The sequence below is a fragment of the Chiloscyllium plagiosum genome, unplaced genomic scaffold, assembly GCF_037043375.1.
Source record: "Chiloscyllium plagiosum isolate Xiang-an unplaced genomic scaffold, Cpla_swu_hap1 HiC_scaffold_18, whole genome shotgun sequence".
NCBI classification, from domain to species: Eukaryota; Metazoa; Chordata; class Chondrichthyes; order Orectolobiformes; family Hemiscylliidae; genus Chiloscyllium; species Chiloscyllium plagiosum.
The window spans coordinates 72,635,036-72,661,275 of NW_028270156.1; the positions used below are offsets into that span (position 1 = coordinate 72,635,036).

At 42.7% G+C, this 26,240-nt stretch overlaps 1 protein-coding gene across 1 annotated transcript in view; it reads left to right on the forward strand.

The window, feature by feature from the left end:
• Nucleotides 1-26,240, forward strand: part of LOC148147005 (low choriolytic enzyme-like) — a 263,028-nt gene that overhangs the window by 74,298 nt on the left and 162,490 nt on the right. The window contains exons 5-6 of the mRNA XM_087996181.1: nucleotides 9,119-9,274; nucleotides 23,005-23,125. Coding sequence (XP_087852307.1) covers nucleotides 9,119-9,274; nucleotides 23,005-23,125 — 277 coding nt within the window. The remainder of the gene's footprint in view (nucleotides 1-9,118; nucleotides 9,275-23,004; nucleotides 23,126-26,240) is intronic.

The window sequence follows — 26,240 nt, forward strand, 5'->3', positions numbered from 1 at the left end:
TCTTCCAAGACACTCCAGGCACAACAGATGGGCTATGGTTTGATACACATAGCCTTTGTCGGAGTTAGAGGAACCGGACCTGGGGGGAAAATGATCCAGGAGAAGCTGTAAGAAAAAGAACAAGCCTACTATCCGTGCCTTGGGGTGGGGGTTAAGGGATGCAGTGATTGGAATGATGTTGGCCAGGTGCATCTCAATGAGTATGCTTTCCCTGATTGTCCCAGGTTAAAAGTCCCAATCAGGAAAGCCCTGGCTGACCAATATAACCTGGAGATTTAGAATCCCCTCAGTCTAGGGCACTGACTCTGTGTTGGCTGGGCCACAATGTGGATGTAGGTTTGCTCGCTGAGCTGGAAGGTTTATAGTTTTGTCCCCATGCTCAGTAACATCATCAGTGAGCCTCTGGCTGAAGCATTGGTGGGTATGGCCCGCTTTCTACTTGTGTTCAGGTTTTCTTGGGTTAGTGATGTCATTCCTGTGCTGTCTGTGTGTTACTACTACTGTTGGTTTCTGCTTTTTTTGGGAAAACCTGATTCTTAAACTGGTTGGTTTACAAAGCAAATTTTGTTAACTGGTATTCCTTTTTTATTGAGGACTGAATTCTAGACTGCCTGATTGACACAGTCAATGTGTTTCAAATGTAACTCAGTTTTCATTAGGGAAATTGTTGTTTCACTGGCTGGTTACAGTCTGTGTGTTATTCTTTTTCTGTTTTGCTTTGAGAAAGGGACTACATTGATTTTGTGGCAGGGCTTAGCCGTTGCACTCTGTTTTTCTTTGTTTTTTACGTGTTTTCACTTTTTGGTGTTTAGACTGAGTCCTTGAGAGAAATACATCTTTCCAAATGAGCTGTTCCTGTGGCTGGCTCTTGCCAGTGGACTAGGCCTAGGAAAGACTGAACACGTGTGTGTGTGTGCTGGGAGGTGAACATTTGCTGTGTCCTGGAGTTCGGGAGTGGAGTCTGCCTTTAGGAGTGGACCAAACCCCTGTGAGTTAACTGCACCTTCACAGTGTACTGTGTTCCTGTGAGTGGATCTAGTTCTCTGTAGATAAACCAGGCCTCTATGGAGATGGAACACCTGCGTGTGGGCTATGGTATGTGCATTTGCTGCCTTCAGGAGTGGACTCCGCATACCAGAGTGTTCTCTGTCTTTGGTTGTGGACTCTATCTCTGACAATGCATTCTGCATACTGGAGTGGACTCTGTTCCTAGGAATGGACTCTGTATTTTGAAGAGAACTGTTTATGGTAATGGACTCTGCTTGTTGGTAATTGACTCTGCCTTGTTGCTTGTTTATCACCTGCAGTCTTGTGTGTCCCTGGGTCTCGTAGGCCTCACTGTGAGTCAGGAGGCTCATAAATCATCCCAAAAGCCGTCTCCCCAAAAGCCGGTGGGTGGGTAGACTGTCTTGTGAACCTGAAGGTGGGTAGGCTGCCTGAAGGCCGAGCGGGTGGGTAGGTTGCCCCAATGCCAGTCGCCCTGAGAGCCGGAAGATGGGTAGGCCATTCTGAGTGCTGTCGTCCTGAGAGGGATAATCGGGATGGGCTGTCCTAGAGGTGGCTGGAAGGTGTGTTAGAGTGGCCAAGAGCCATAATGTGCATAGGGACAGGCTGAGATCCGGAAGGCTTGTGGGCTGTTCTGTGTGCCGTCATCCCACGGGTGGGGACGGACTGTCCTAGAGGTGGCTGGAAGGTATGTCAGGGCAGTCCACCAGCCGGATGGTGCGTCGGGGTGGGCGAGAGCTAGATGCTACATAGGGGCAGACTGAGAGTTGGAGGCGTAGGCTGTCACCCCAGATAGGTACCAGGCAGGCTGTTCTAGAGGTGGTCGGAAGGTGTGAAGGGCGGTTAGGGAAGCTGGAAGGTGGGTAGGCTGTCCTGATCACTGGTGTCCGGGGTGGGAGGGGGAGCAGGAGCATGACAGGCTGTTATAGAGGTGGCCGGAAGGTATGCCAGGGCAGATCGAGAGCCGGAAGGGACATGGGCAGAGCAACAGCCGGAAGGGGCTACCTTTGAGTGGCCAGAAGGTGGGAGGAGGAATGGGTGGTTTGCTGGGTTGCCGCGGTGTCTATGGTATATGCATTGTTTTAGTGTTCGGTTTATCGGACTGTCTGTATGTGATTGTGTTTATTGTTTCCTTCTTGATTGATGTAAAGTGGGATTCGAGGTTCGTCCTCATTTCTCTGTGACCTGATTGTACTGTGGGATTTGGGATCTGGCTTTGTTGCCCCTTTCCCCTGTAAATTGCTGTTTTTTATATACAGCTGTTAAGGTTAACTGTTTGTTTGTAATTTTACTGGTTAATATAATATACATATAACCAGGAGATTTAGAGTCTCTTCAATTTAGGGGACTGACTCTGTGCTGGCTGGGCCACAATTAGTATGTTACTGCTGCTGTTGGTTTCTGCTTTTTTTTTGGGAGAACTGGATTCCGAAACTGGTTGGTTTACAAAGCCAGTTTTGTTCAGTGGTATTTTAAAAAAAAAATTCTGGTTCTATTTTTATTTCCCTTTCTTTATCTTTTTTTTCTTTTTTCTTATTTCCCCCTACACACCCACCTAACAGCGGTAGTGCTTATATTTTCCCCAACGCCCATGATATGCAGGTGCGTGACACAGTGAAAGACAACAGGTGTATAAATCTTTATTCATTTTCCACCACCAGGAAGAAAGGAAACATCAGAGTAGCCAGTGACAAGCATCAAAGGGCAATACTGCGTGATCAAAATAGAGTTGGAGAGGGAAATAAAACACTCCATTCCCTGTGCTGCCCACCTCTCCCTAAAAATCTGGAGGGAGTTGGTAGACATCATGTGCTCCTTCTCCAGGGACATCCGGACTCTAACGTAACCACAGAAGAGGGGCAGGCAGTCATCCCTAACAAACCCTTCCACGGCCTGCTACCTGGACCTGTTTATGGCCAGCCTGGCCAGGCCCAGGAGCAGGCCCATGAGGAGACCTTCTGACCTACCCTCCCCCCTCCACACCAGGTGCCCAAAGATCAGGAGCGTGACACTGAAGTGCAGCCAAAATCTGAGGAGAAGGTTCTCTAGAAAACTAAAAAGAGAGTGCAAACCTCAAACCACTTCCATTCATCACAAAGATAATAGTAATAAACACAGACAAGACAGTCCAATCAAATCAGAAACAGTGCATAGAACACAGACCTAATACAGCTATAAAAAAAGGTACCTGACAACTGTCCACACCACATACTGATGAGACCGTCCTTGGCTAGCCTTTCTGCAGGACAGTCGTTGGCCTTCTGGTCTCTGTCCATCCTGTGTACTGACCGACCTTCCCCAGGCAGGAGACCCCCCCCCCCCAACTTCGCTTGGGGGGATCTGGAGTGGAGGGTGCTGCACACAGCAGTCCCCTGAAACCACAGATTGCAATGGTTCACAGACTCGCAGCCCAACTGCTTGTTCTGTGGTGCTGCGGAGTCCGTGGACCATGTATATATCCCTGAAAACTGGTTGAGTGGTGTGGTTTGGGGTTTGGGTTTGCTGACCTTTCTCCTGTGAACTGCTGCTTTCTGTTTATTGTTAACTGTATTTGGTGCTGTTTAATAAAACAAAAAAAAGAGCAGCGTGAGTGTTCCAAAGCAGATATAAGTGGACTTTCCAGGGTGTGCGCCTTCCTGGATACCAGACCTATGAATTTTCCTATGCAATTTAGGTCCAGTAAGACTCTTTTGCTATCTTGAGGCTGCATTCCAGCTGGAATTGCATTAGTGTGACAGCTTGTGTCCTGAAGAAGGCATTAATCATCTGGCCAAGGCTTGGCTTTGTTTTGGGTGTTATTCAATTCCAGGATATCCCTGTCATGGCAAATCGTTTTAGGAATGACATATGTCTGGCTAAGGATGGAGTTGGACGACAAGAATGCTATAAAGACAGGTTAGGTAATAAATGTGTTGAGTTTGAAAAGATTCAATGAGAAAACTTGCTGGCCTCATGGCATAAATCTTCTAACAAATGCGTATAACTGGCAGTCAGTCAAAACAATGCATAAAATTCATTTCAGTATAGAAATGTCTGTCTAAATCATTAGGAAATTTCTGACAATAAGCTCGATTTATTCTCTTTAAATTTTTGTTATCTTTGCAATAATCTTTGTTTGCATGCATCTTCATTACACATATGTTTCTGTTATGAAAACATTGAATTCAAACACAGACAAAAGGCAAATTTCAGTGTGACACTGAGGATGAACATGCATTTACACTTTGACATAGCTACCTATTTGATATGTGCAATTTGGGATCTTGTAAGAGACCTCTGTTGAAGATTTGACATGTATAGAAAACTGCAGGCCAGTCAGCCTAACCTCAATAGGGAAACTATTAGAAGAAATTCTGAGGGCCAGAATTAGTCTGTATTTGGAGAGGCAGGAATTAATCAAGAACAGTCAGCAAGGTTCTGTTAAGGGGAGGGCATGTTTGATTGAATCTTTGGAAGAAGAGATCATGTATGTCAATGAGAGCAATGCTTTTGATATAGTTTACTTGGATTTCAGCAAGGCCTTTTGATATGGTGCCACATAGGATTCTAATAGCAAAGATAAGAACCAGTGGGATATAAGGAAACTTGGTGAATTAGATCCACAGTTTGGCTGAGTGGCAGGAAGCAGAGGGTGTTGGTTAAGGGCTGTTTTTCTGACTGGATATTTGTGTCTGGTGGAGACCATAGGGATCAGTTCTGGGACCTTTGTTGTTTGTGATTTATACAATAGATTTAGACTTGAATGTAGGAGGGTTGATCAGTAAATTCACAGTTGATACAAAATTTATGGGGTAGTAAATAGTAATGAAAGATAACATCAAAATGAGTAAATCGTTATAGCCTTAGATCCAAGGAGGATATAGATGTGCTGATCTGTGGCAAATGGAATTCAATCCAGATAAATGTGACATGATCCATTCGGGCAGGACAAACCTGGCAAAGAGATATATAATGAACAGTATGATCATGGGAAACTGAGCATCAGAAGGACTTTGGTGTACATATATACCAGTAAGGTATCCAGGCACATGAATAAAGTGGTTAAGAAGACATATGATAAACTTGACTTTATTAGCTGAGTCACTTTAAAAGCAAAGAGGTGATGCTGGAACTGTGTATTGTCTGCAGTTCTGGAGTCCACATTGTAGGAGGGAAATGGTAGCACTGGAGAGGGAGTAGAGGAGGTTTGCCAGGATGTTCCCTTGGCTGAAAAGTTTGTTGATGTTGAGTTTGGTGTTGAAAAGTGTGGTGCTGGAAAAGCACAGCCAGTCAGGCAACATCCAAGAAGCAGGAGACTTGATGTTTCACGCATAAACTGTTCTTCAGGAATGTGGGGTTGGGTGTGCCCAAGGGTGTTGAGAGATAAATGGGAGGGGGTGGAGCTGGGGGGTAAGGTAGCTGGGAAGGAAGATGGACAGGTAGGACAGTTCAAGAGAGCGGTACAAGTTGGAGAGTTGGATCTGGGATAAGGTGGAGGAAGGGGAGATGAGAAAACTGGTGAAATCAACATTGATCCCATGTAGTTTGGAGGATGCTGCTCCTCGGATGCTGCCCCACCAGCTGTGCTTTCCTAGCATCACACTTTTCAACTCTGATCTCCAGCATCTGCAATCCTTACTTTCTCCTAGGGAGTTTGAGGTTGTTTTGCTTCAAGCAGAGGAGAGTGAGACAGGACATGATTGAAATGTATAAAATTACGATGGACATAGGGTAGACAGGAAGAGACTTTTGTCCTTGATGGCGGGATTAGTCACCTGTAGTATAAATTTAAGGTAAGTGGCAGAAGGTTTAGTTAGGATGTGAGGAAAAACCATTCACCGCCTGTAAGGGTGTCAGAGGTACCCTGCACTCTCTCCAGTGCTACCATTTCAGAACTGCAGAACTGCAGAAGCCCTCATAACATTTCTGAAGTATTTAGATGTGTTCTTGTGATGCCAAAGTATACAAGGTTATAGGTCAAGTGCTGGAAAATGCGATTAGACTAGTTAGATGGTTCTTTTTGATCGGCACAGATGCAATAAGCCATAGGGCCTTTTTCTGTGCTGTCGATCTCTATGACTCTTTGACAATTAACTTTACAGGTTGGCGCAGGTATTGACCTGCTCCGTGCAGCAGATACCGGCTCTACAGCTATTTCCATCGATGCTCCTTTGATCAAGTGCGAGGGCCTCCTCTTCCCACCTTCAGGAATAAGCATCTCTTTCCAGCCTTGGATAGTTTAGAGGAGAACATGCAAGAAAGTATCATTGAACCAAGGGACAGTTCTGCTTTAGCAGTCAGGCATTTCTTCAATTAATGTAATATTCTCAATCCATGATGTGTCTGACAGAATGCTTCTTAGTAGTCCATCCATTGATGCAGCTTTGTCAGTTGATTGTGGGTATTTTCCATGCATGTCACTGGCACTTAGAATATTAATTGCAGTCATGTAGAAAACACAAACAGTACTCTAGATCAGTCATGATGTTGGAAATGATACATGATTGACAAAGTCTTGGCCAACGTATTCATTTTACCTATTCTTAACTCAAACATTGAATTATGTTACTTATACACATCTGGATTTTTTTTTAATCTGACGAATCTGAAAATCAATTAGATATTTTTTCTGTGAGGAATTATTATTTAAACTAAATAAACTAACCAGTGTTGTCATGTCATGTACAATGATATGGTAATCATTATAGAAATTGGTTGAGACAAAGACAGGACTAGCAGTTCAGTGTTCAGGGATTAGATGTTTCGGGCATGATAGAGAGATATATCAAAAATGGGTGGAAGAGTTGCATTTCTAAAAGAGAATGTCACAGCTGCATTAAAAGAGGACATCTTTGGCGGCTCATTCAGTGAGGCAAAATGGATAAAGCTTAGGCTTAAGAAATGTGCAGTCACTATGATGGGGTTATACCACAGGCCTCCCAATGGCCAGCGAGAATTCCAGGAGCAGATATGTAAGCAAATCGTGGAAAGGTGTAAAAGTGACAAGTTATGGTAGTGAGTGATTTTAATTTCCACAATATTCGCTGGTACTCACTTAATGCCTTGGGGTTAAAACCGTCAGAATTTGTTAGGTGCGTCCAGAAAGATTCTTGAAACTATATGTAGATAGCCTAACTAGGGAAAGGGCAATATTAGGGATTGAGTCTGGCCAAGTGATAAAAATTTGGGAGAGCAATTTGGGAACAGTGATCATAATTCAGGACCTTAAAATAATTTTGAAATGGATCAGTGTAAGTGTCAAGTGCTAAATTTGACAAAGGCTAATTACAGCAGTGGTAGGCAGAAACTGGAAAAATGGATGAGAGGCAAATCCATATTTGATATGTGGGAGTCTTAAAAGCTAGTGACAAGAGTTCAGGACCAGAATGTTCCTGTGAGGATGAAATATAAGGATGGCAAGATTTGGGAACCTTGGATGACAAGAAATGTTGTAAGTTTAGATAAAAAGAAAAAGGAGGCATATGTAAGAATTAGGAAACAAATTAAACAAGGCTCTTGAGAAGTATAAAGGAAGCAGAAGAGGACTTAAAAAGGAAGTAGGAGTGCTAGAAGGGGCCAAAAATGTTTTGGCAAGGAGGATCAAGGAGCATTCAATGCATTTTATACAAACAATGGAAGCAAGAGGAAAAATAGGGAAAGGGTAATCCTCTCAAGGACAAAGGAGGGAATATATTTGTGAAGCCAAAGGAATTGAATGAGGTTCTTAATGAATATTTCACGTTGACATTCACCAAGGAGAAAGACATGGATGATGGAAGTTTGAAGAGGAGTTTGTTGATACTATAAGGCATGAAAGAGGAGGTGTTAGGTGTCTTGAAAAATATTAGGATAGACAAGTCCTCAGGGCCTTATGGGATCTATACCAGGATACCGAAGGAGGCAAGAGAGGAAATTACTGAGGCCTTGACAGAGATCATTGTATCCTCTTTAGCCACAGACAAGGTCCCAGGAGAATAGCCAATGTTATTTCTTTCTTCAAGAAGTGCAATAGGGATAATCCAGGAAATGTTTGGCTAGTGAACGTTATATCAGTGGTAGGGAAATTATTGGGAAAAAGTTCTTAGGGATAGTAGAAGAATGAACTTATTAGGAATAGTCAGCATGGCTTTTGTCTCACAAGCTTGTGACAAAGATGATTGTTGAGGGTAAGGCAGTGGATGTTATCCATGTGGAGTTTACTAAATGACAGATGGAGTTTCATCTGGATAAGTGTGAAGTGATGTATTTTGGGAGGTAAATGCGTGATGAAAATATACAGTAAATGGCGCGACCCTGAGGAACATTGATTTATGGAGGGATCTTCACTCCTTGGAAGTGGCAACATAAGTGGATAAGATGGTAAAGAAGGTATACAATATGCTTGCCTTCATCTGTCAAGGCATTTAGTATAAAAGTTGGTAAGTCATGTTGTAACTGTATAAGACTTTGTTCAGGCCACATTTGGAATACTGTGCTTAGCTCTGTTTGCCACGTTGTAAGAAGTACATGGAGGCTTTGGAGAGGATGCTGAAGAAGTTTACCAGGATTGGAATATATTAGCTATAAGGAGAGATTGGACAAATTAGTATTGTTTTCACTAGACCATTAGAGGCTGAGGGGCAACCTGATAGAAATACATAACTTATCCCAAATGGAAATGACAAATACTGAGGGGCATAGGTTTAGGGTGAGAGGGAAAATGTTTAAAGATGTGTGAGGAAAGCCTTTTATACAGAGGGTAGTAGGTGTCTGGAGCCCATTGCCAGGGCGGGTGATTGAAGCAGATACGATAGCAATGTTTAAGAGGAATTTAGACAAACATATCAACAGCTAGAGGGTCAAGGTAATAATTGCAGGCAAATGGAATTAGGTTTGAATAGCATCATGGTCGACGGAGACATGGTTGGCCAAAGGCCTATTTCTGTGTTGTACTGTGCTATGTTCTAACTTCCATATTACAGAAAAATCCAACACAGATCTAAAAGTTTCCATAATTAAGAAAGATTTTCTGGCCAGTTGGATAAACCTGTTAAATGGATGGTGCAATCTAATATAGTTAGTTAGTACTTCATGGCCTCATTAACAATGTTGACAATTTCTCATATTTTTAACTTTTGTCTTTATTATTTTGTAGTGGAACGTACAGGAAATAAAGTACTTCAATATGGTGACATTCTAGTAGATACCAGCAGAAATGCCATGACATGCCCAGAAGGAGGAGATACCTGCTTATGGCCCACTTCAAAAGATGGGAATGTCTATGTACCATATGCATTAAATGAAACATACAGTAAGTTTCTTTCATTAATATTAGGCCCTGACAAATAGAATGACTTATAGTATCTTACTGTCGATGTTGGCACATTCATAATTATTTATCTATTTTATCAAGAAGGTTCTCAAATGATATGATTAATCTAAGGGTAACTAAACCATGAAGAAGAAAGCTCCCAAATTTGAACTGAACTCTGAGTCAATTATATTGTTTCAACTGTGACTGTTTACGTATCACCTTTTATGTTTTCCTGGTTCTGTTCCTGGTTACTGTTACAAATTCCTTGAGAGAGTTGGATTGCAAATTACCATATTACTAACTAAATTAGTGCAATATTCAATATATGTTTCAGTTAATATATTTCTGCACATTCTGAAACTTGCCTGTGAAATCATGATGACAAACAATTGAGGGAATATCAGATAAACATTCCAACAACTACTCATTACATGCAAATACTTCCCTACCTACTATTGGAAGAAGATTGATAAGTATATTTTCTGAGAATACATTCTGCCTTTATGGACAATTTTCTGTCCTGTTGAAGTTTGCTCTATCACATCACTACATTAGTACCATGATGGTGTCTGCATAAGCCTGGTAGAGAGCTGGAAGCTATGCTGTTGCAGCCTAACATATGTTTATTGGCAGTTTACACTATTTACAAGATAAATTATTGCAGGATTTCAAGGAGTGGGAGGGTGAGGGCCAGAGTGCAGGAGATGGGATGGATCTAGCTGAGGACCCTGTCAATAATGGCAGTGGGGAATCCCCAGTTGAAGAGGAACGTGGACATTTCAGAGGCACTCTTGTCAAAGTTTGTATCATCAGAGAAGATGCCACGGAGACTGTGAAGCTGGGAGAATGGAATAGAATCTTTACATGGGAATGTATAGTCAAGGTCACTGTGGGAGCTGTTGGGTTCGTAGTCAATTTTGGTGGCGAGCATACCCCCAGCAATGCAAACAGAGATGGCGAAGAAGGGAAGGGAGGAGTCAGAGTTGACTAGGTGAAGATGAGAGGGGGTGGAAATTGGAAGGGAAATACACAAACTTTTCTAATTCCAGACAAGAAAGGCAAGCTGCACCAATTATGTCATCTATTGCCTGTAATGGACCCATTACAGGCAATAGATTTGATTTTAGACAAATGCTTCCTTTTTACATATATATTTTTGACAGATTGTTTGAATAACCTACTTTCCTTATCAGTTTCTTAGTCTTCCTTTGGTGCATTTGAATAATGCCCCAATCCTCAGAATTAGTGCCATTTCTGGCAACATTATAGGCCTTTAATCATTTACAATCCTGAAATTTTTTTGTCAACCATGGTTAACTGGCAAATTTTGAGTTTTTGCTCCTTGAAGGAAGGTACAGTTGCTATAAGTCAAATATTAGTTATTCAGTGATTATTTTGCCTATATGGCTCATGCCTTTTATAGATTAAGGACAAAAGGGTAACTGGGGAGAGAATAGGGCCTGTTAAAGATGTGTGGAACTACAGGAGATGAGAAGATGCTAAATTATTGTTTTGCATCAGTGTTTATTGTGGAGGATATGGAAGATAGAGAATGTGGAGAAATAAATAGCGACACCTTGAAAATGTCCATATTACAGAGGTGCTGGATGGCTTAAAACTCATAAAGGTGGATAAGTCACTGAGACCTGAACAGATGTACCCCAGAACTCTGTGGAAGTGATTGCTGGGCCCCTTGCTGAGATATTTGAATCATTGATAGCCAAAGGGGAGGTACCAGAAAACTGGACGTTGCCTATTGTGGTGCCGCTACTTAAGAAAGGTGGTAAGGAAAAGCCAGGGAACTATAGACCGGTGAGCCTGACATCGGTGGTGAGCAGGTTGTTGGAATAAATCCAGAGGGATAAGATTTACATATATGTGGAAAGGCAAGGACTGATTAGGGATAGTCAGCATGGTTTTGTGCATGGAAAATTGTGTCTCACTAACTTAATTGAGTTATTTGAAGAAGTAACAAAAAGGATTGAGGGCAGAGGGGAGGACATGATCTGTATGGACTTCAGTAAGGCCTTGAAAAGTTCCTCATGGTAAACTGGTTAGCAAGGTTAGATCACATGGAATACAGAGAGAACTAGCCACTTGCGTATGGAACTGGTTCTCAGCAGAAGACAGGGTGGCGGTGGAGGCTTGCTTTTCAGACTGGAGGCCTGAGACCAGTAGTGTGATGTGATCTGTGCTGTGCTTTCCGTCATTTATATAAATGATTTGAATGTGAACATAGGAGTTAAGGTTAGTAGGTTTGCAGATGACACCAAAATTAGAGGTGTTGCACACAGCAAAGAAGGTTGCCTTCGAGTACAATGGGATCTTGATCAGATGGGCCGGTGGGTCAAGGAAATTTATCTAATTTTAGATAAATACGCAGTGTTTTGGAAAGACAAATCAGGATTGCACTTATACACTTAATGGTAGGGTCCTGGGGAATATTGCTGAACAAAAAGACCTGGAATTGCAGGTTCATAGTTCATTGAAAGTGGAGCCCCAGTTAGACAGAACATTGAGGAAGAAGGCATTTGGTATCCTTGGCTTTATTGGTCAGTGCATTGAGTAGGAGTTGGGAGTGTGATATTAACCAGAAGAGGAGAGAAGCAAGTAGTGTGGACAAGTTATATGGACAGTCTGTACATGGACTGAGTACACCGACTGAGCAATAAAGCTGTGGAAAATGAGAGTGTTGGGATGGTTTCCAAAAGCACCATATTAAGAAGCTGACTATAGAACATGCTATATTACATTTTGCATTAAGTATTGAGTTATGGTTAAGTAACAGTTTTTTGCAAAAGAACCTTTTGGGATGAGTGACCACATTATGTTGAGTTTACATTATGTTTGAGAATGAGGTTGTTCATTCTGAAGCAGAGGTGTTAAATTTGAGTAAGGGACATTACGAAGCATGAGGCACAAAAATGCTGAGGTGGATTTAAAGTTATAGAGATGCACAGCATGTAAAAAGATCCTTCAGTCCAACTCGTCCATGCCAACCAGATGTCCTAAATGGATCTAGTCCCATTTGCTAGCATTTGGCTTATATCCCTTTAAATATTCCCTATTCACATACTCATCCAGATACCTTTTTAAATGTTGTAATTGTACCAGCCTCCACCACTTCCTCTGGCAGTTCATTCCATAAACGTACCAAGTTCTGTGTGGAAAACATCACCCCTTAGGTCCCTTTTCATCACACATTCCATCACACTATTGATGGCCTATGAATAACTCCAAACAATACCTTCTGCCCTTGCTGTTTTTTTTAAGCTGAAGAGATTGCACATATTATTCTTTCAATCTCAGATTCTCCCTTACTAATGTCCTCATACAGTTCATTAATATTAGCAATTAGTCAGTTCCTTAGTGTTAGTCCAACTCTTTTTCCTCCTTGTTTGTCCCACCTAAATGTTGAATATTACAATCAGTGGTAAATGAACTAGCTGTTTCACGAAAGAGACTCGTATCCGAAATTGTACCCTTAATCTGTAAAGGTTCTCTGGTATAGCTTCTGACTCTACCCAAGGTCTCAAAGTTAAGGTTTGGAGTCCAGAGTGAATTATGTTATAGTCTAGCCCTGCAATCACTGAAATGGCTGTGCTGGTATCAACTCCATTACAACTTAGTGACCATTTAACCAAACGTTTATTTTGATTGGTTTGGATTTGGATGTTGCTAAACAATGTAACTGTTCTAAACCAAATGTAGGCGGGCTATCCAGGGTGTGCACTGGGTCTGAGTAATCTTACTCAATTTAGGTCATGTACAACACTTTTGCTGTTTTGAGTCTGCAAACCGGCAACAACTACAAGGACCTGCCGGCACCCAGATCCTGAAGAAAATTTTAACCATTTGGTCAAGACTTCGCTTTGTCTTGGGGTTTTTCTGTGGGCTGACCTCCAGTCTCTCCATTCAGGATATGTCCTGAGTGTGTCTGTACAATTGTCTTCAGTCAAGTGGTGTTCCCCAAGCTCGTTTGGAATACCCTGCAACTCAGATGCTTCACTTGCTGCATTTTGCAATGATAAATCCAGTTGCAGTGCCTGTTTTGAAGTCCAGTTAGGCTTCAACTAGTAGGCATCTTGCATAGTTACATCATTAATCCTACATGCCAGCTGGTGTCTCAATATCTCATTAAGGGATAAACCAAACAAGTCGTCTTAACCTAGTCCAAATTCCTGATATAAATTCTCCTACTTCTCAAATTGCCAAGTAAAAATGAGAATGTCACAGAATTAGAGGAGGTTTGGGTAATTAATATTCCTTGATTAAATCTGTCAACCTTTCAAGGGTTTCAGTATCTGGTGCATCAGGGAAAGTAATAACAAGAAAACTGTGGGTCCACAAGCTATCAGGAGCACTCCTCTTTGCTTTTCATCTGCCCCATTATTGTTTGCTGGAAGAAATAGTAAAGGACCTTCCACATGTAATTTGGTGATGAATTAGCAGCCACTGTGGAAACACATTCTTCGAGCGAATTAGTCCCGTTTGGCTGTGTTTGGTCCTTGTCCCTCTAAATCTTTCCCATTCTTGTAAATGTCTTTTAAATGTTGTAATTGTACTTATCTGTATCACTTCCTCTGACAGTTCATTCCATAAACATACCACCCTCTGTGAAAACGTTGCCTCTCAGGTCCCTTTTAAGTTTTTCCCCTCTCACTTTGACCTCTAGCTTTGGACTCCCTTACCCTGGGGATAAGGACCTTGGCTATTCACTTTATCTATGCCTTTCATGACTTTATAAACCTCTAGAAAGTCACTCCTCAGCCTCCCATGCGCCAGGGAAGAAAGTCCCGGCCTATTCAACCTCTCCTCATAACTCAAACCCTCCAGTCTCGATAACATCCTTGTAAGTCTTTTCTGCCAATTTAATAACATTCTTCCTCTCACAGGGTGACCAGAATTGTACACAGTACTCCAGAGTGGCCTCACCAATATCTTGTACAGCTATAACATGATGTTCCAACTTCTGTACTCTATGCTCTGACTGATGAAGGCACGCGTACCAAATGCCGCCTTCATCATCCTTTCTACCTGTAACGTAATTTTCCAGGAATCATGTACCTGCACTCCAAGATCTGTCTGTTTGACAATATTCCCCAGGGCCCCTCCATTAACTGCAAACCTTGCTCTGGTTTGTCTTACCAAATTGCCTTGCGCTTATCTAAATTAAATTCCATTTGCTAATCATTGGCCCAAGTTGATCAAGATCCCATTGCACTCTTAAATTACCTTCTTCACTGTCCACAAAAATACCAGTAATTTTGATATCATCCATAAATACCGCTGGCCACAAGCCTTCAGTCTGAACAACAACGCTGTACCACTACCCTCAGTCATTTACCATCCAGCTAATTTCGTATCCATTGGCAAGCTTTGGAGAAAGTGAGGACTGCAGATGCTGGAGAGTCAGTGTTAGTAAAGCATGGCACTGTAAAAAGTACAGCAGGTCAGGCAGCATCTGAGGAGCAGGAGAGTCAACATTTCGGACATAACCCTTCTTCAAGATTGAGACAGGGAAAGGGGGCTGAGAGATAAATGGGGGAGTGGGGCTGGAGGAAAGGTAGGTGGTATGGTGATAGGTGGGCAAAGGTAAGAGATGATGGTGATAGGTTGGTGGGAATTGTGGAGTGGAAATGTGGGAAGGAATATGGACAGGTAAGTCAGGTCAAAAGGGTGGATCTGAGTTGAAGGGTTGGATCTGGGATGGGGTAGGCGCTGGGAGATTTGCAAACTGGTGAATTCAGTGTTCATGCCATGTGGTTGTAGGCTTCCCAGGGTGGAAGATGATGTGCTCCTCCTCCAGTTTGCAGGTGGTATTGTGGAGGAGGCCCAGAATGGAAAAGTCCTTTCCCCAGCCCCCACCCCCTCCCACCCCAGTCCTGAAGAAGGGTTATGCCAGAAACGTTAACTCTCTTGCTCCTCAGATGCTGCCTGACCTGCTGTGCTTTTTACAACACCATGCTCTCCCTGTAGCATGTGATCTAATGCTACTAACCAATCTATCATACAGAACCTTGTCAAAGACTTTGCTAAAGTCCATATAGACTATGTCTATTGCTCTGCCTTCATCTGTCTGCTTGGTCACACCTTCAAAAAACTCAAGTTTGTAAGACACAATTTTCCACACAGACAGCCATATTTATAAAACACAACTCAAAGATGACTGTTGTAAGTAAATTTCTTTAGGAATTTGCTTTACTCTTGTTGCCACTGAAACAACTCCCCAGAGGCCAGAATTCAATCATCAAGTCATCCTTTATATACATGTGGCAAGTTCTTGATACTGATTCAACTCCCTGAGAGCCAGTTCTCAGAGTGTCAGGATGTCTGACAATCCTTTTTTTTAATCTGTCAGGGCTCCCTGTCAGCCCCAATCAGGAAACACATATTCTATGGGGTCCACTTGGCTGATCTCGTTACAATTATCACTATACCATTGTCTCTCATGATCTTAGGCTGTATGCAGTCAGTGATTCTTGTTTGTCTTTACCCAAGAAGGTGGCTGGTGCATTTTCACTCAAAGTGTGCAAGTGCTTCCTGGTCATCATTTTGTGGATGGATTCAGTATATTGCTTAGCACCTGAAAATGTGTTCTAACATAGTTCAATAGATATTGTGAAGTGCAGCATTACATTTACATTGCATTATGCAACATTACATAGAATGTACAGTGCAGAAAAAGGCCAATTAAAAAACTAGTTCTAAGTGATGTTTGCCAGTGTTTTCAATCTGGATATGTTTCCCATTTTCATCTGAAGCTTCAGGTATTTCCTTCTGTTTCTTTTTTCTTCAAATTTATCTTGCTTTTCTCAAAATCTAATTATTTTGGGGCTGCACAGTGGCTCAGTGGTTAGCACTGCTGCCTTACAGTACCAGGGACTTGGGTTCGATTCCAGCCTCAGGTGACTCTCTGTGTGGAGTTTGCACATTCTCCCCATGTCTGCGTGGGTTTGCTCTGGGTGCTCCGGTTTCCTCCACAATACAAAGATGTGTAGGTTAGGTGAACTGGCCATGCTAAATTGCCAATAGTGTCCAAGGATGTCTAGGTTATTTGTATAAGTCAGGGCTAAATTACTGGAATAATAGGGTTGGTGAATGGGTCTGGCTGGGTTACTCTTTGACTGGTCAGTGTGGACTTATTGAGCCAAATCCCCACACAGTAGGGATTCTATATTTAAAAAAATATTCTTCTCAACTCGTCCTTTTGTTACCATGGGCAGAACCTGGAGTTCTAATTGTCAGCTGCACTCAAGTGAGTGTGTGCAGTGATTGGAACCTGGGCCAAGTGGATCTTATTGACTGAGATCCTTAATTGAGGTCATTGGCTTGGGTTAATCAGAGAGCCCTGACTCTCAGAGATAAGCAAGATACTTAAAAGATGTGAGCAGGCTAATCAGAACCCATTTGCTGTGCATGTATAAATAAAAGGTGACGGCCATGGGATACTTGCCTCCTTGGAGTTGTTTCAGTGCGTTTGAGCTGAATGTCTCATTGTTCCACCTCCTAAATTTAACAAGCAGCTGGGACATCAGGTTAAATATTTACCTTCCTTGAAGAAACTATTCAAAGAACACAGAAAATTTACAGCCCAAGAACAGGCCCTCCAAGCCTGAGCAGATTCAATTCCACTGTCTAAACCTATCACCCAATTCCTAAGCATCTGTATCCCTCTGCTCCCCACCTACTCATGCATCTGTCCAGACGCACCTTAAATGAATCTACCGTGCCTGCCTCTACTGGCAACGCATTCCAGGCACCTAACTCCCTCTGTGTAAAGTACTTGCCGTATATATTCCCCTTAAACTTTTCACCTCTCACCTTGAATGCGTGACCTCTCGTTGTTGAATCCCTCACCCTGGGAAAAAGCCTATCTCTATCTACACTGTCTATACCCTGCATGACTTTGTAGACCTCAATCCGGTCCCCCCTCAATCTCCTTTTTCCTAACGAAAACAATCCTAATCTACTCAACCTCTCTTCATAGCTAGCACCTTCCATACCAGGCAACGTCCTCATAAACCTTCTCTGCGCCCTCTCCAAAGCATCCTTTTGGTAATGTGGCAACCAGAGCTGTACACAGTATTCTAAATGTGGCTGAACCAAAGTCTTGTGCAATTTTAACATGACCTGCCAGCACTTATACTCAATACCCCGTCAGATGAGGGCAAGCATACCATATGCCTTCTTGACCACTCTCTCGACCTCTGCAGCTGCCTTCAAGGTACAATGGACCTTAACTCCCAGATCTCTCTGCTCAATAACTTTTCCCAAGGCTCTTCAGTTTACAGTATAGTTCGCTCTAGAATTAGACTGCTCAAAATGCATCACCTCACATTTGCTGGATTGAACTCCATCTCCCACTCTCCGCCCAACTTTCCAATCTACCTATATTTTCCTGTATTCTTTGACAGTCCCCTATGCTTTCTGCTACTCCACCAATCATCGTGTCATCTGCAAACTTATTGATCAGATCAAAAATGCCCTCTTCTAGATCATTTATGTGTATTACAAGCAACAGCAGCCCCAGCACTGATCCCTGTGGAACACCACTGGTCACCTTTCTCCATTTCGAGAAACTCCCTACAACTACTACTCCTGTTGCTTAACCAGTTATTTATCCATCTAGCTAGAACACCCTGCACACCATGTGACTTCACTTTCTCCATTAGTTTACCACAGGGAACCTAATCAAATGCTTTACCAAATTCCATGTATATGACATCTACATCCCTTCCTTCATCTATCAACTTGGTCACTTCCTCAAAGAACTCTATTAGCTGGTAAGGCATGATCTACCCCGCACAAAACCATGCTGCCTATCACTGATAAGCCCATTTTTTTCCAAATATAAATAGATTTTTATCCCTCAGTACCTTCTCTAGCAACTTTCCCATAATTGACATCAGGCTCACTGGTCTGTAGTTATATGGAATATCCCTCCTAACCTTCTTGCACAGGGGGACAACACGAGCAAGCCTCCAGTCATCCGGCACCTCACCTGTATTTAAAGATGCTACAAAGATATCTGTACACAGCTCCAGCTATTTCCTTTCTCGCCTCCCTCAACAATCTGGGATAGATCCTATCCGGTCCTGGGGTTTTGTCCACCTTAATATCCTTTAGCCTACCCAATGCACTTTCCCTTCTTATGTCAACGTGATCCAGAGTAAACAAACTTCTATCTCTAATCTCAGCATTAATCACCTCCTATTCCTCAGTGAACACTGATGCAAAATAATCATTGAGAATCTCACCCATTTTCTCATGTTCAATACACGACCTTCCTTCCTTATCCTTTAGTGGACCAACCCTTTCTCTGGTTACCCTCTTGCTTCTTGTATAAGAATAAAAGGCCTTGAAATACTCCCTAATTCTGCTCGCCAAAGCTTTTTCTTGACCCCTTTTAGCCCACTTGATTCCTCGTTTAAGAATGGTCCTACTCTCCCGATTATTCCTCCAAGGCCTGTTCTGTTCTTAGCTGCCTGGACCTTATGTACACTTCCCTTTTCCTCTTAGCTAGTCGCACAATTTTTCCTGTCATCCACAGTTCATGAATCTTGCCTTTCCTATCCCTTTTTTTCAAAGGGACATGCCTATCCTACATTATCTTCAACCTATCTTTGAAAATGCCCCACATATCAAATGTGGACTTTCCTTCAAATAGTTGTGTCCAATCCACATTTCCCAGCTCCTGCCTAATTTTGATATAATTGGCCTTGGCCCAGTTTAGTACTCTTCCCTTAGGACCACTCTCATCTTTGTCTACAAGTATTCTAAAACTTACAGAATTGTGGTCACTATTCCCAAAGAAATTCCCCACTGCAACTTCTACCACCTGGCCTGCCTCATTCCCCAACACCAGGTCCAATATGGCCTCTTCCCTTATCGGACTATTGACATACTGCTGTAGAAAACTTTATTGGATGCTCCTTACAAATTCTGCCCATCCAGACTTTTGACACTGTGTATCCCAGTCAATGTTAGGAAAATTAATATCTCCCATCACCACCACCCTGTTGCCTCTACATATTTCCAGAACCTGTTTATCTATTTGTTCTTCTGCCTCACACTCACTGTTGGGAGGCCTGTAATACAGCCCCCCCAATGTAACTGCACCTTTCTTATTTCTCAGCTCCACCCATAGCGCCTCACTGTTCAAGCCCTCCATAGTGTCCTCCTTTAGCACAGCTGTGATATCATCCCTGACCAGCTGTGCAACTCCTCTCCTCCTTTTACTTCCCTCCCTGTCCTGAAGCATCTATATCCTGGAACATTTAGTTGTCAATCATGCTCTTCCTTCAACCAAGTCTCTGTGATTGCAATAACGTCATACTCTCAGGCACCAATCCTAGCCCTAAGTTCATCTGCCTTTCCCATTATACTCTTTGCATTAAAGTATATGCACTTCAGGCCGCCAGTTCTTTTATGTTTATCTGCTCTCTGCCTACTTTACCTTGGTAATGCTAACATTGTAATCATTACAGTCTCCAGTTTCCACCTCACTGTCTAGTAGTCTTTTCTTCTGGTTCCTAGCCCCCTGCCACATTAGTTTAAAACCTCCCCAACAGCAGTAGCAAAAACTCCCCCAAGAACATTAGTTGCAGTCTGGTTCAGGTGTAGACCGTCCAATTTGCAATAGTCCCCCCTTCTCCAGAACCAGTCCCAATGTCCCACATATCTGAACTCCTTCCTCCTACACCATCCCTCAAGCCACGTGTTCATCCTGCCTATTCTTTCATTTCTACCCTGGCTAGCACGTGGCACTGGTAGCAATCCCGAGATCACTACCTTTGAGCTCCTCCTCTTTAACTACTCTACTAGCTCCCTGAATTCTGCTTTCAGGACCTCCTCTCGTTATTTACTTATATCATTGGTGCCAATGTGCACCACGACAACTGGCTGTTCACCCTCCCCTTTCAGAATGCTCTGCAGCCGATTGCTGACATCCCTGACTCGAGCACCTGGGAGGCAACATACCATCCGGAGTCTCATTTTTGGCCACAGAACAGCCTATCTACTCCCCTTACAATTGAATCCCCTATGACTATGGCCCTACGAGTCTTTTTCCCGCCCTTCTGAGCAGCAGTGCCGGCTACAGTGCCATGATCCTGGCAAGTGCTACCCTCCCCTGGTGGCCATTTCCCCCAACAGTATACCTGTTTTGGAGGAAGATGATCGTAGGAGACTCCTGCACTGCTTTCCTACCCTTTATCTGCCTTATGGTCACCCATTCACTGTCTTCCTCAGTAATTCTAATCTGCAGTGTATTTCTACAGTGAAAGTAAGCTTTTATTGACAGTTGCACAGGAGCATAATATAAAACTTAAAAATTATATTCCATTTCTTACAAATTCATTGGCACTAAAACTGCATTTGTGGGTACTAAACAGGTACCTGAGTCTTCAATTTGATACTGCTGAAAATGTGTTGCTGGAAAAGCGCAGCAGGTCAGGCAGCATCCAAGGAACAGGAGAATCGACGTTTCGGGCATAAGCCCTTCTTCAGGAATGAGGAAAGTGTGCCCAGCAGGCTAAGATAAAAGGTAGGGAGGAGGAACTTGGGGGAGGGGCGTTGGAAATGCGATAGGTGGAAGGAGGTCAAGGTGAGGGTGATAGGCCGGAGTGGGGTGGGGGCGGAGAGGCCAGGAAGAAGACTGCAGGTTAGGAAGGCGGTGCCGAGTTCGAGGGATTTGACTGAGACAAGGTGGGGGGAGGGGAAACGAGGAAACCGGAGAAATCTGAGCCCATCCCTTGTGGCTGGAGGGTTCCCAGGCAGAAGATGAGGCGCTCTTCCTCCAACCGTCGTGTTGCTATGGTCTGGCGATGGAGGAGTCCAAGGACCTGCATGTCATTGGTGGAGTGGGAGGGGGAGCCGAAGTGCCGAGCCACAGGGTGGTTGGGTTGGTTGGTCCAGGTGTCCCAGAGGTGTTCTCTGAACCGTTCCGCAAGTAGGCGGCCTGTCTCCCCAATATAGAGGAGGCCACATCAGGTGCAGCGGATGCAATAGATGATGTGTGTGGAGGTGCAGGTGAATTTGTGGCGGATATGGAAGTATCCCTTGGGGCCTTGGAGGGAAGTAAGGGGGGAGGTGTGGGCGCAAGTTTTGCATTTCTTGTGGTTGCAGGAGAAGGTGCCAGGAGTGGAGGTTGGGTTGGTGTGGGGTGTGGACCTGACGAGGGAGTCACGGAGGGAGTTGTACTCATTTTACTCTGGAAGTGTGTTGCTTGTTATATTAGTACAGACAAAAAAATGATCTTCAGTTTTTGAAACCAGCACTTTCATAAGAAGAGGTTTAACTTCTCGTTGGGTCCCCTTTGTCAATTGGAGCAACCTGAACACAATCAGCTTCAGGCACTTTGCGTCCAGAAAAACATGTAAAAGAATGCAGCCAAACCAGCCATCCTTAGAAAGAAACAGAAGTTGCTGGAGAAACTTAACAGGTCTTGAAATTATTGATTGGGAGAAAGTAGACCAGTTTCATGACCAGTGACTTTTCTTTAGAACTAATAGCAGTCAATTAAAGGTGATATTTATGCTGAAGATGGGAGGAGCATGGAGGAAGGAGAGATGAGCAGATAGGTGAAGGTGGTGACCAGTTTTAATAGAATATTGTGGCTGCACCAAAAGACAAGATGTTTAAAGATTTCTTTTCATTGGGCAATAACTTTGACCTCTATAGCAGTCCTATCCAACCACCAATCACGTCCCTCAAGAATTCAAATGCTTCCTCCTTCAACTCCTGACTGCAGTCTTCCTTCCACTCTCAGTTGCAACACTTCCAGTCTCTGCTCCTTATCATCCTGATTGCCACTGCAACACCACAACTCTCACACATCCTCCCCATCCCCAGCTGGCCCATCCTCCCGTTTATATACCCTTTCTATTTTCTTTTCTTTCCCTGTTGCTTGCATTCCTCTCTTCTGGTCACCACTACCTCCTGAATGCATTCTACGATGTCGCTGCTGGAGAATTTGTAGTAAATGTGCATAACTCATTGATCTCATTTAAAGAATATGTAATTTCCAGGTGAAACTGTCCTGCTGTTCCTTGAATTATATATATGGAGATGGGACTTTGGTTTAAAGCTTCATCAAAAGTGTCTGACAATGCAGCACTCACTAGATCAGGTTAGATTACTTACAGTGTGGAAACAGGCCCTTCGGCCCAACAAGTCCACACCGACCAACCGAAGAGCAACCCACCCAGACCCATTCCCCTACATTTACCCCTTCACGTAACACTACGGGCAATTTAGCATGGCCAATTCATCTAACCTGCACATTTTGGGATTGTGAGAGGAAACCGGATCACCCGGAGGAAACCCACACAGACACGGGGAGAATGTGCAAACTCCACACACACAGTCGCCTGAGGCGAGAATTGAACCCAGGTCTCTGGCGCTGTGAGGCAGCACTATGCCACCGTGCCACCCAAATTTAAAATCCGTAAGGTAGCAACAGACCACAGCCTTGCCTCATCTGAAGATTGAACTCAGGACTTTCAGATTATGAGACTGACGTGCTGCCTACTGCGCTAAGAAGGCCAGCCGGCAACTAGGTAACCTCGTAAATGAAACAAAACCAAGCATATTTCAAACAAGTTATTCTAGTTACTCAAGCTTCATCTTTATGCTACCTTTTAGGTTATGAATGTGTCTATTTGTCACACTTATAGTCATGTTAAACTAATACACTCTATTGTTTTATGTTCGTTTTTAACTAGATGAAAATCAGAGAAGAAGAATAAAAAAAGCTCTGGATGAGATTGGTGCCTTAACCTGTGTCAAATTTTATTATAAACGGAGAAATGATCAAAACTATGTTAATGTTCAGCCAGGACCTGCGTAAGTTGAACAATACTGGGGTGAACGGAACATGTTAATGCATTCACTAAGTTGTAATATATGCTTGATGGAACTTAAGGTAGTTTAATTGTCACTATTCTCTGTATAATTCAACCATAAAGCAGGATATATTTGAGGAGATTAAAGTTGTACAAAGTATTTTATGTTCTGATACGAAGTGAATCTTATGGATATATTCGTTCAATGTCATGTTTTTTGAGCTTGATCAAGGAACCATGTAATTGTCCCAAACTTTTCTCATGAACTATCAACCCTGTTTCTCTTCTCTGATGCTAGCTCAATTCTCTCTCACACTGTAGTTGAATCACTTGTCATTGCCAGTATATCACAAAATAGACTAGAGTTCCTGGCACCAGCGCTGTCTTTAAAAGACTGTCAGGCACCCAGTCTAGCACTGTCACCAGTATGACACCCATAAATGCCATGCACAGTGGTAGCACTTCTTGATTTATAGCCAAAATGAGAAAATCACATCAATTGTTGATCTGCAACTATGAAGCCCCTGCTGAGCCACTGGTGAGATGCAGAATGCCATAGTATTTGATCAGGTCAGAGCAACTTGAGTAAAGATGTTCCCAAAATACTAACAAGTGTATGTCTTGGTAATTATTGCGATCACTTCAATTTCCTTGTCTTATTGCATAAGGTGATGATGTTTGCATCTTGAAGTTCAATCACAAAGACAGAAAATTTCTTGGAGATGTTGCAATAGTGTCAGTTTTCCATTTCTGAAGATTTCAGGTGGAAGGCCAACATTTCCTGAGGCATTATCATTGGCAGGACAATCAGCAGCTTTATTGACTGCAAATATGATGGGCTTCTTGACCAACTCCTTCATAACAGGAAAATCTAAGTTATGGCGAGAACTTCTTCAGTGACAGTATTCTCTTTTGTATGGTGTTTGAGTTAGTCCTGCATCCACCTTTCCATCATTCCTATACAGCCAGCACCTTCCAACCTCAAGACCACTATCTTTTGAGAAGGACAACAGCAGCAGCTATATGGGAACACCACCACTTGCAAGTTCCCCTCCAAGCCACACACCATTGAGACTTAGAAATATATTGCCATTTCTTCAGCGTAGTTAGGTCAAAACCATGAAACTCTCTTCCTAACAGCATGGTAGCTATACCTACAGCAAATGAACTGCAGTGGTTCAAGAAGGCTGATCACCACCACTTTGTCAAAGGCAATTAGGGACGCATGAGAAATACCAGTCCAGCCAGCAATAAGCATATCCCATGAATTTTTAAAAAATCTCTATTTGGTTACAGAATGCATTGCTCTCAGAAACTGTCTTTATCTTGGAACTCCCCATCCAGGATACGATTGTCAATCAGATTTTTCCAGTTCATATGTAGATTAACACACCCATTATCTTTTCTTTTATACATTATCTCACATTACAGTTAATTAGGGGCCATTCTTTCTTCTACTATTCCACATCTCCACCCAAGCCGATTCCACATCCTGATTTCCTGAACCTTTACCATCTCTACCTATTGCATAAATACCATCAGAGACTAACAATGCAACCCCACTAATTTTATCTAGTTTACTATTCTTCTCGAATGTCATATACCTCTCAATGTTCAAAACCCAATTCTTGTCATATTTGCACTGTCAAATTACTTTATTGTGCTGTGCACATTCAGATACATTGTTTTCATTTTTGTCTTACTGTTATCTTTATAACATCTAATCTTGAAGATTGGTGGATTCCTAGGTTTCTTTCTTTTTTCTCTCTACACCTTAATTCCATTCTCTGACACTCATTTTCCATATTACTTGGCTCTGCTGCTTGCTATACCCAATATTCCCACACTTGATCCTCCACCCCCTCTAATTAGTTTAAAATTCTCTCAGCTTCTCGGGTTATATGGTTTGCAGGCACACTGGCCTCAGCTCAGTTCAGGTATCGACCATTCCAGATCCATACCTCAGTTTCCTGGTGCTTAGTTCTTAATATTCTCTATGCAGAATTTCTTTCCTAATTCTACCTTTATCGTAGGTACCAACATGACAATGACAACTGAATCCTCTCCTCCTATTGCAAGTTACTTTCCAGCCCCGAGCCAATAACCTTGAACCCAGGAAGCAATGTTCTCTCAATTACTTTTTCCTCCAGCACTTTTTCCTCCAAGAGCCATGTGTATCAGCAGCTTCTGTGAATGGAAGCAATGTTTCAGCATGCTGATCTATATGTGCAGAACCTCCCAGTAGCTTTACTATCATGCAGCTTTAAGAGGGAATGTTGTCTGACGTTGGCTTGACAACAAAGATCTCTGGAGACGAGCTTTTTGCTGCATAGAATATGGCAATCTCTCTCACTATACTATCTCCTACTACTATATTGCTTGTTGCTTGTCCCCTCCCCTCCACTAAAATGGCTCCCTGTACCAAATGTCATAGTCAGTTTGCTCATCTACCCTGCAACCATTCTGCTTTAAAACCTAATGGACAATTGTAAAGACTAGCACTCTTGCATTCCTACCCTCTAGTTCCTCATATCTGCCTCCTTAACAGTCACATCATTCTCTCCTTGACCACTGACTGACTAAATATGAAGACTCTAACCTAGGTGATGTGACTGTCTCATAGTATAATAATCCAGGTAACTGGCACATCACAATGTCTGTATTTCAGCTTACAGTTCATAAACTCTGAGCCAAAACTATTTGAACGTCAAACAATTGTCTGCAGAGATGTTTGCCCTGGATCACAATGGTATCCAGGAGTTCAGCCCGGACACACCATCCATACCAAGCTTAATGAGATTTAATTAATTAATTATACTATTTATTTATTTAGTTAGTTGTTTATTTCCTTTACCACCGTTTGTATTAAATTCAAAATTAATAGAAAATCTGCTGAAAAGAAAAATAGCCCCTAGAGTTCCACACCTCACCCACTCCACACTGTGCTATGCTACTTAAGTACAGTGTCATTTATCTATATTCAAAAGGCAGGTTAGGAAAACCTTTCTAAGTCATCACCTGTCCAATTTCTCAGAAATTCACAACAAAGTTCTCAAAAATAAGGAAAATGTAAACAGTGCATGATAGATACACAGGTGCAGAGCTGCCTAATCTCT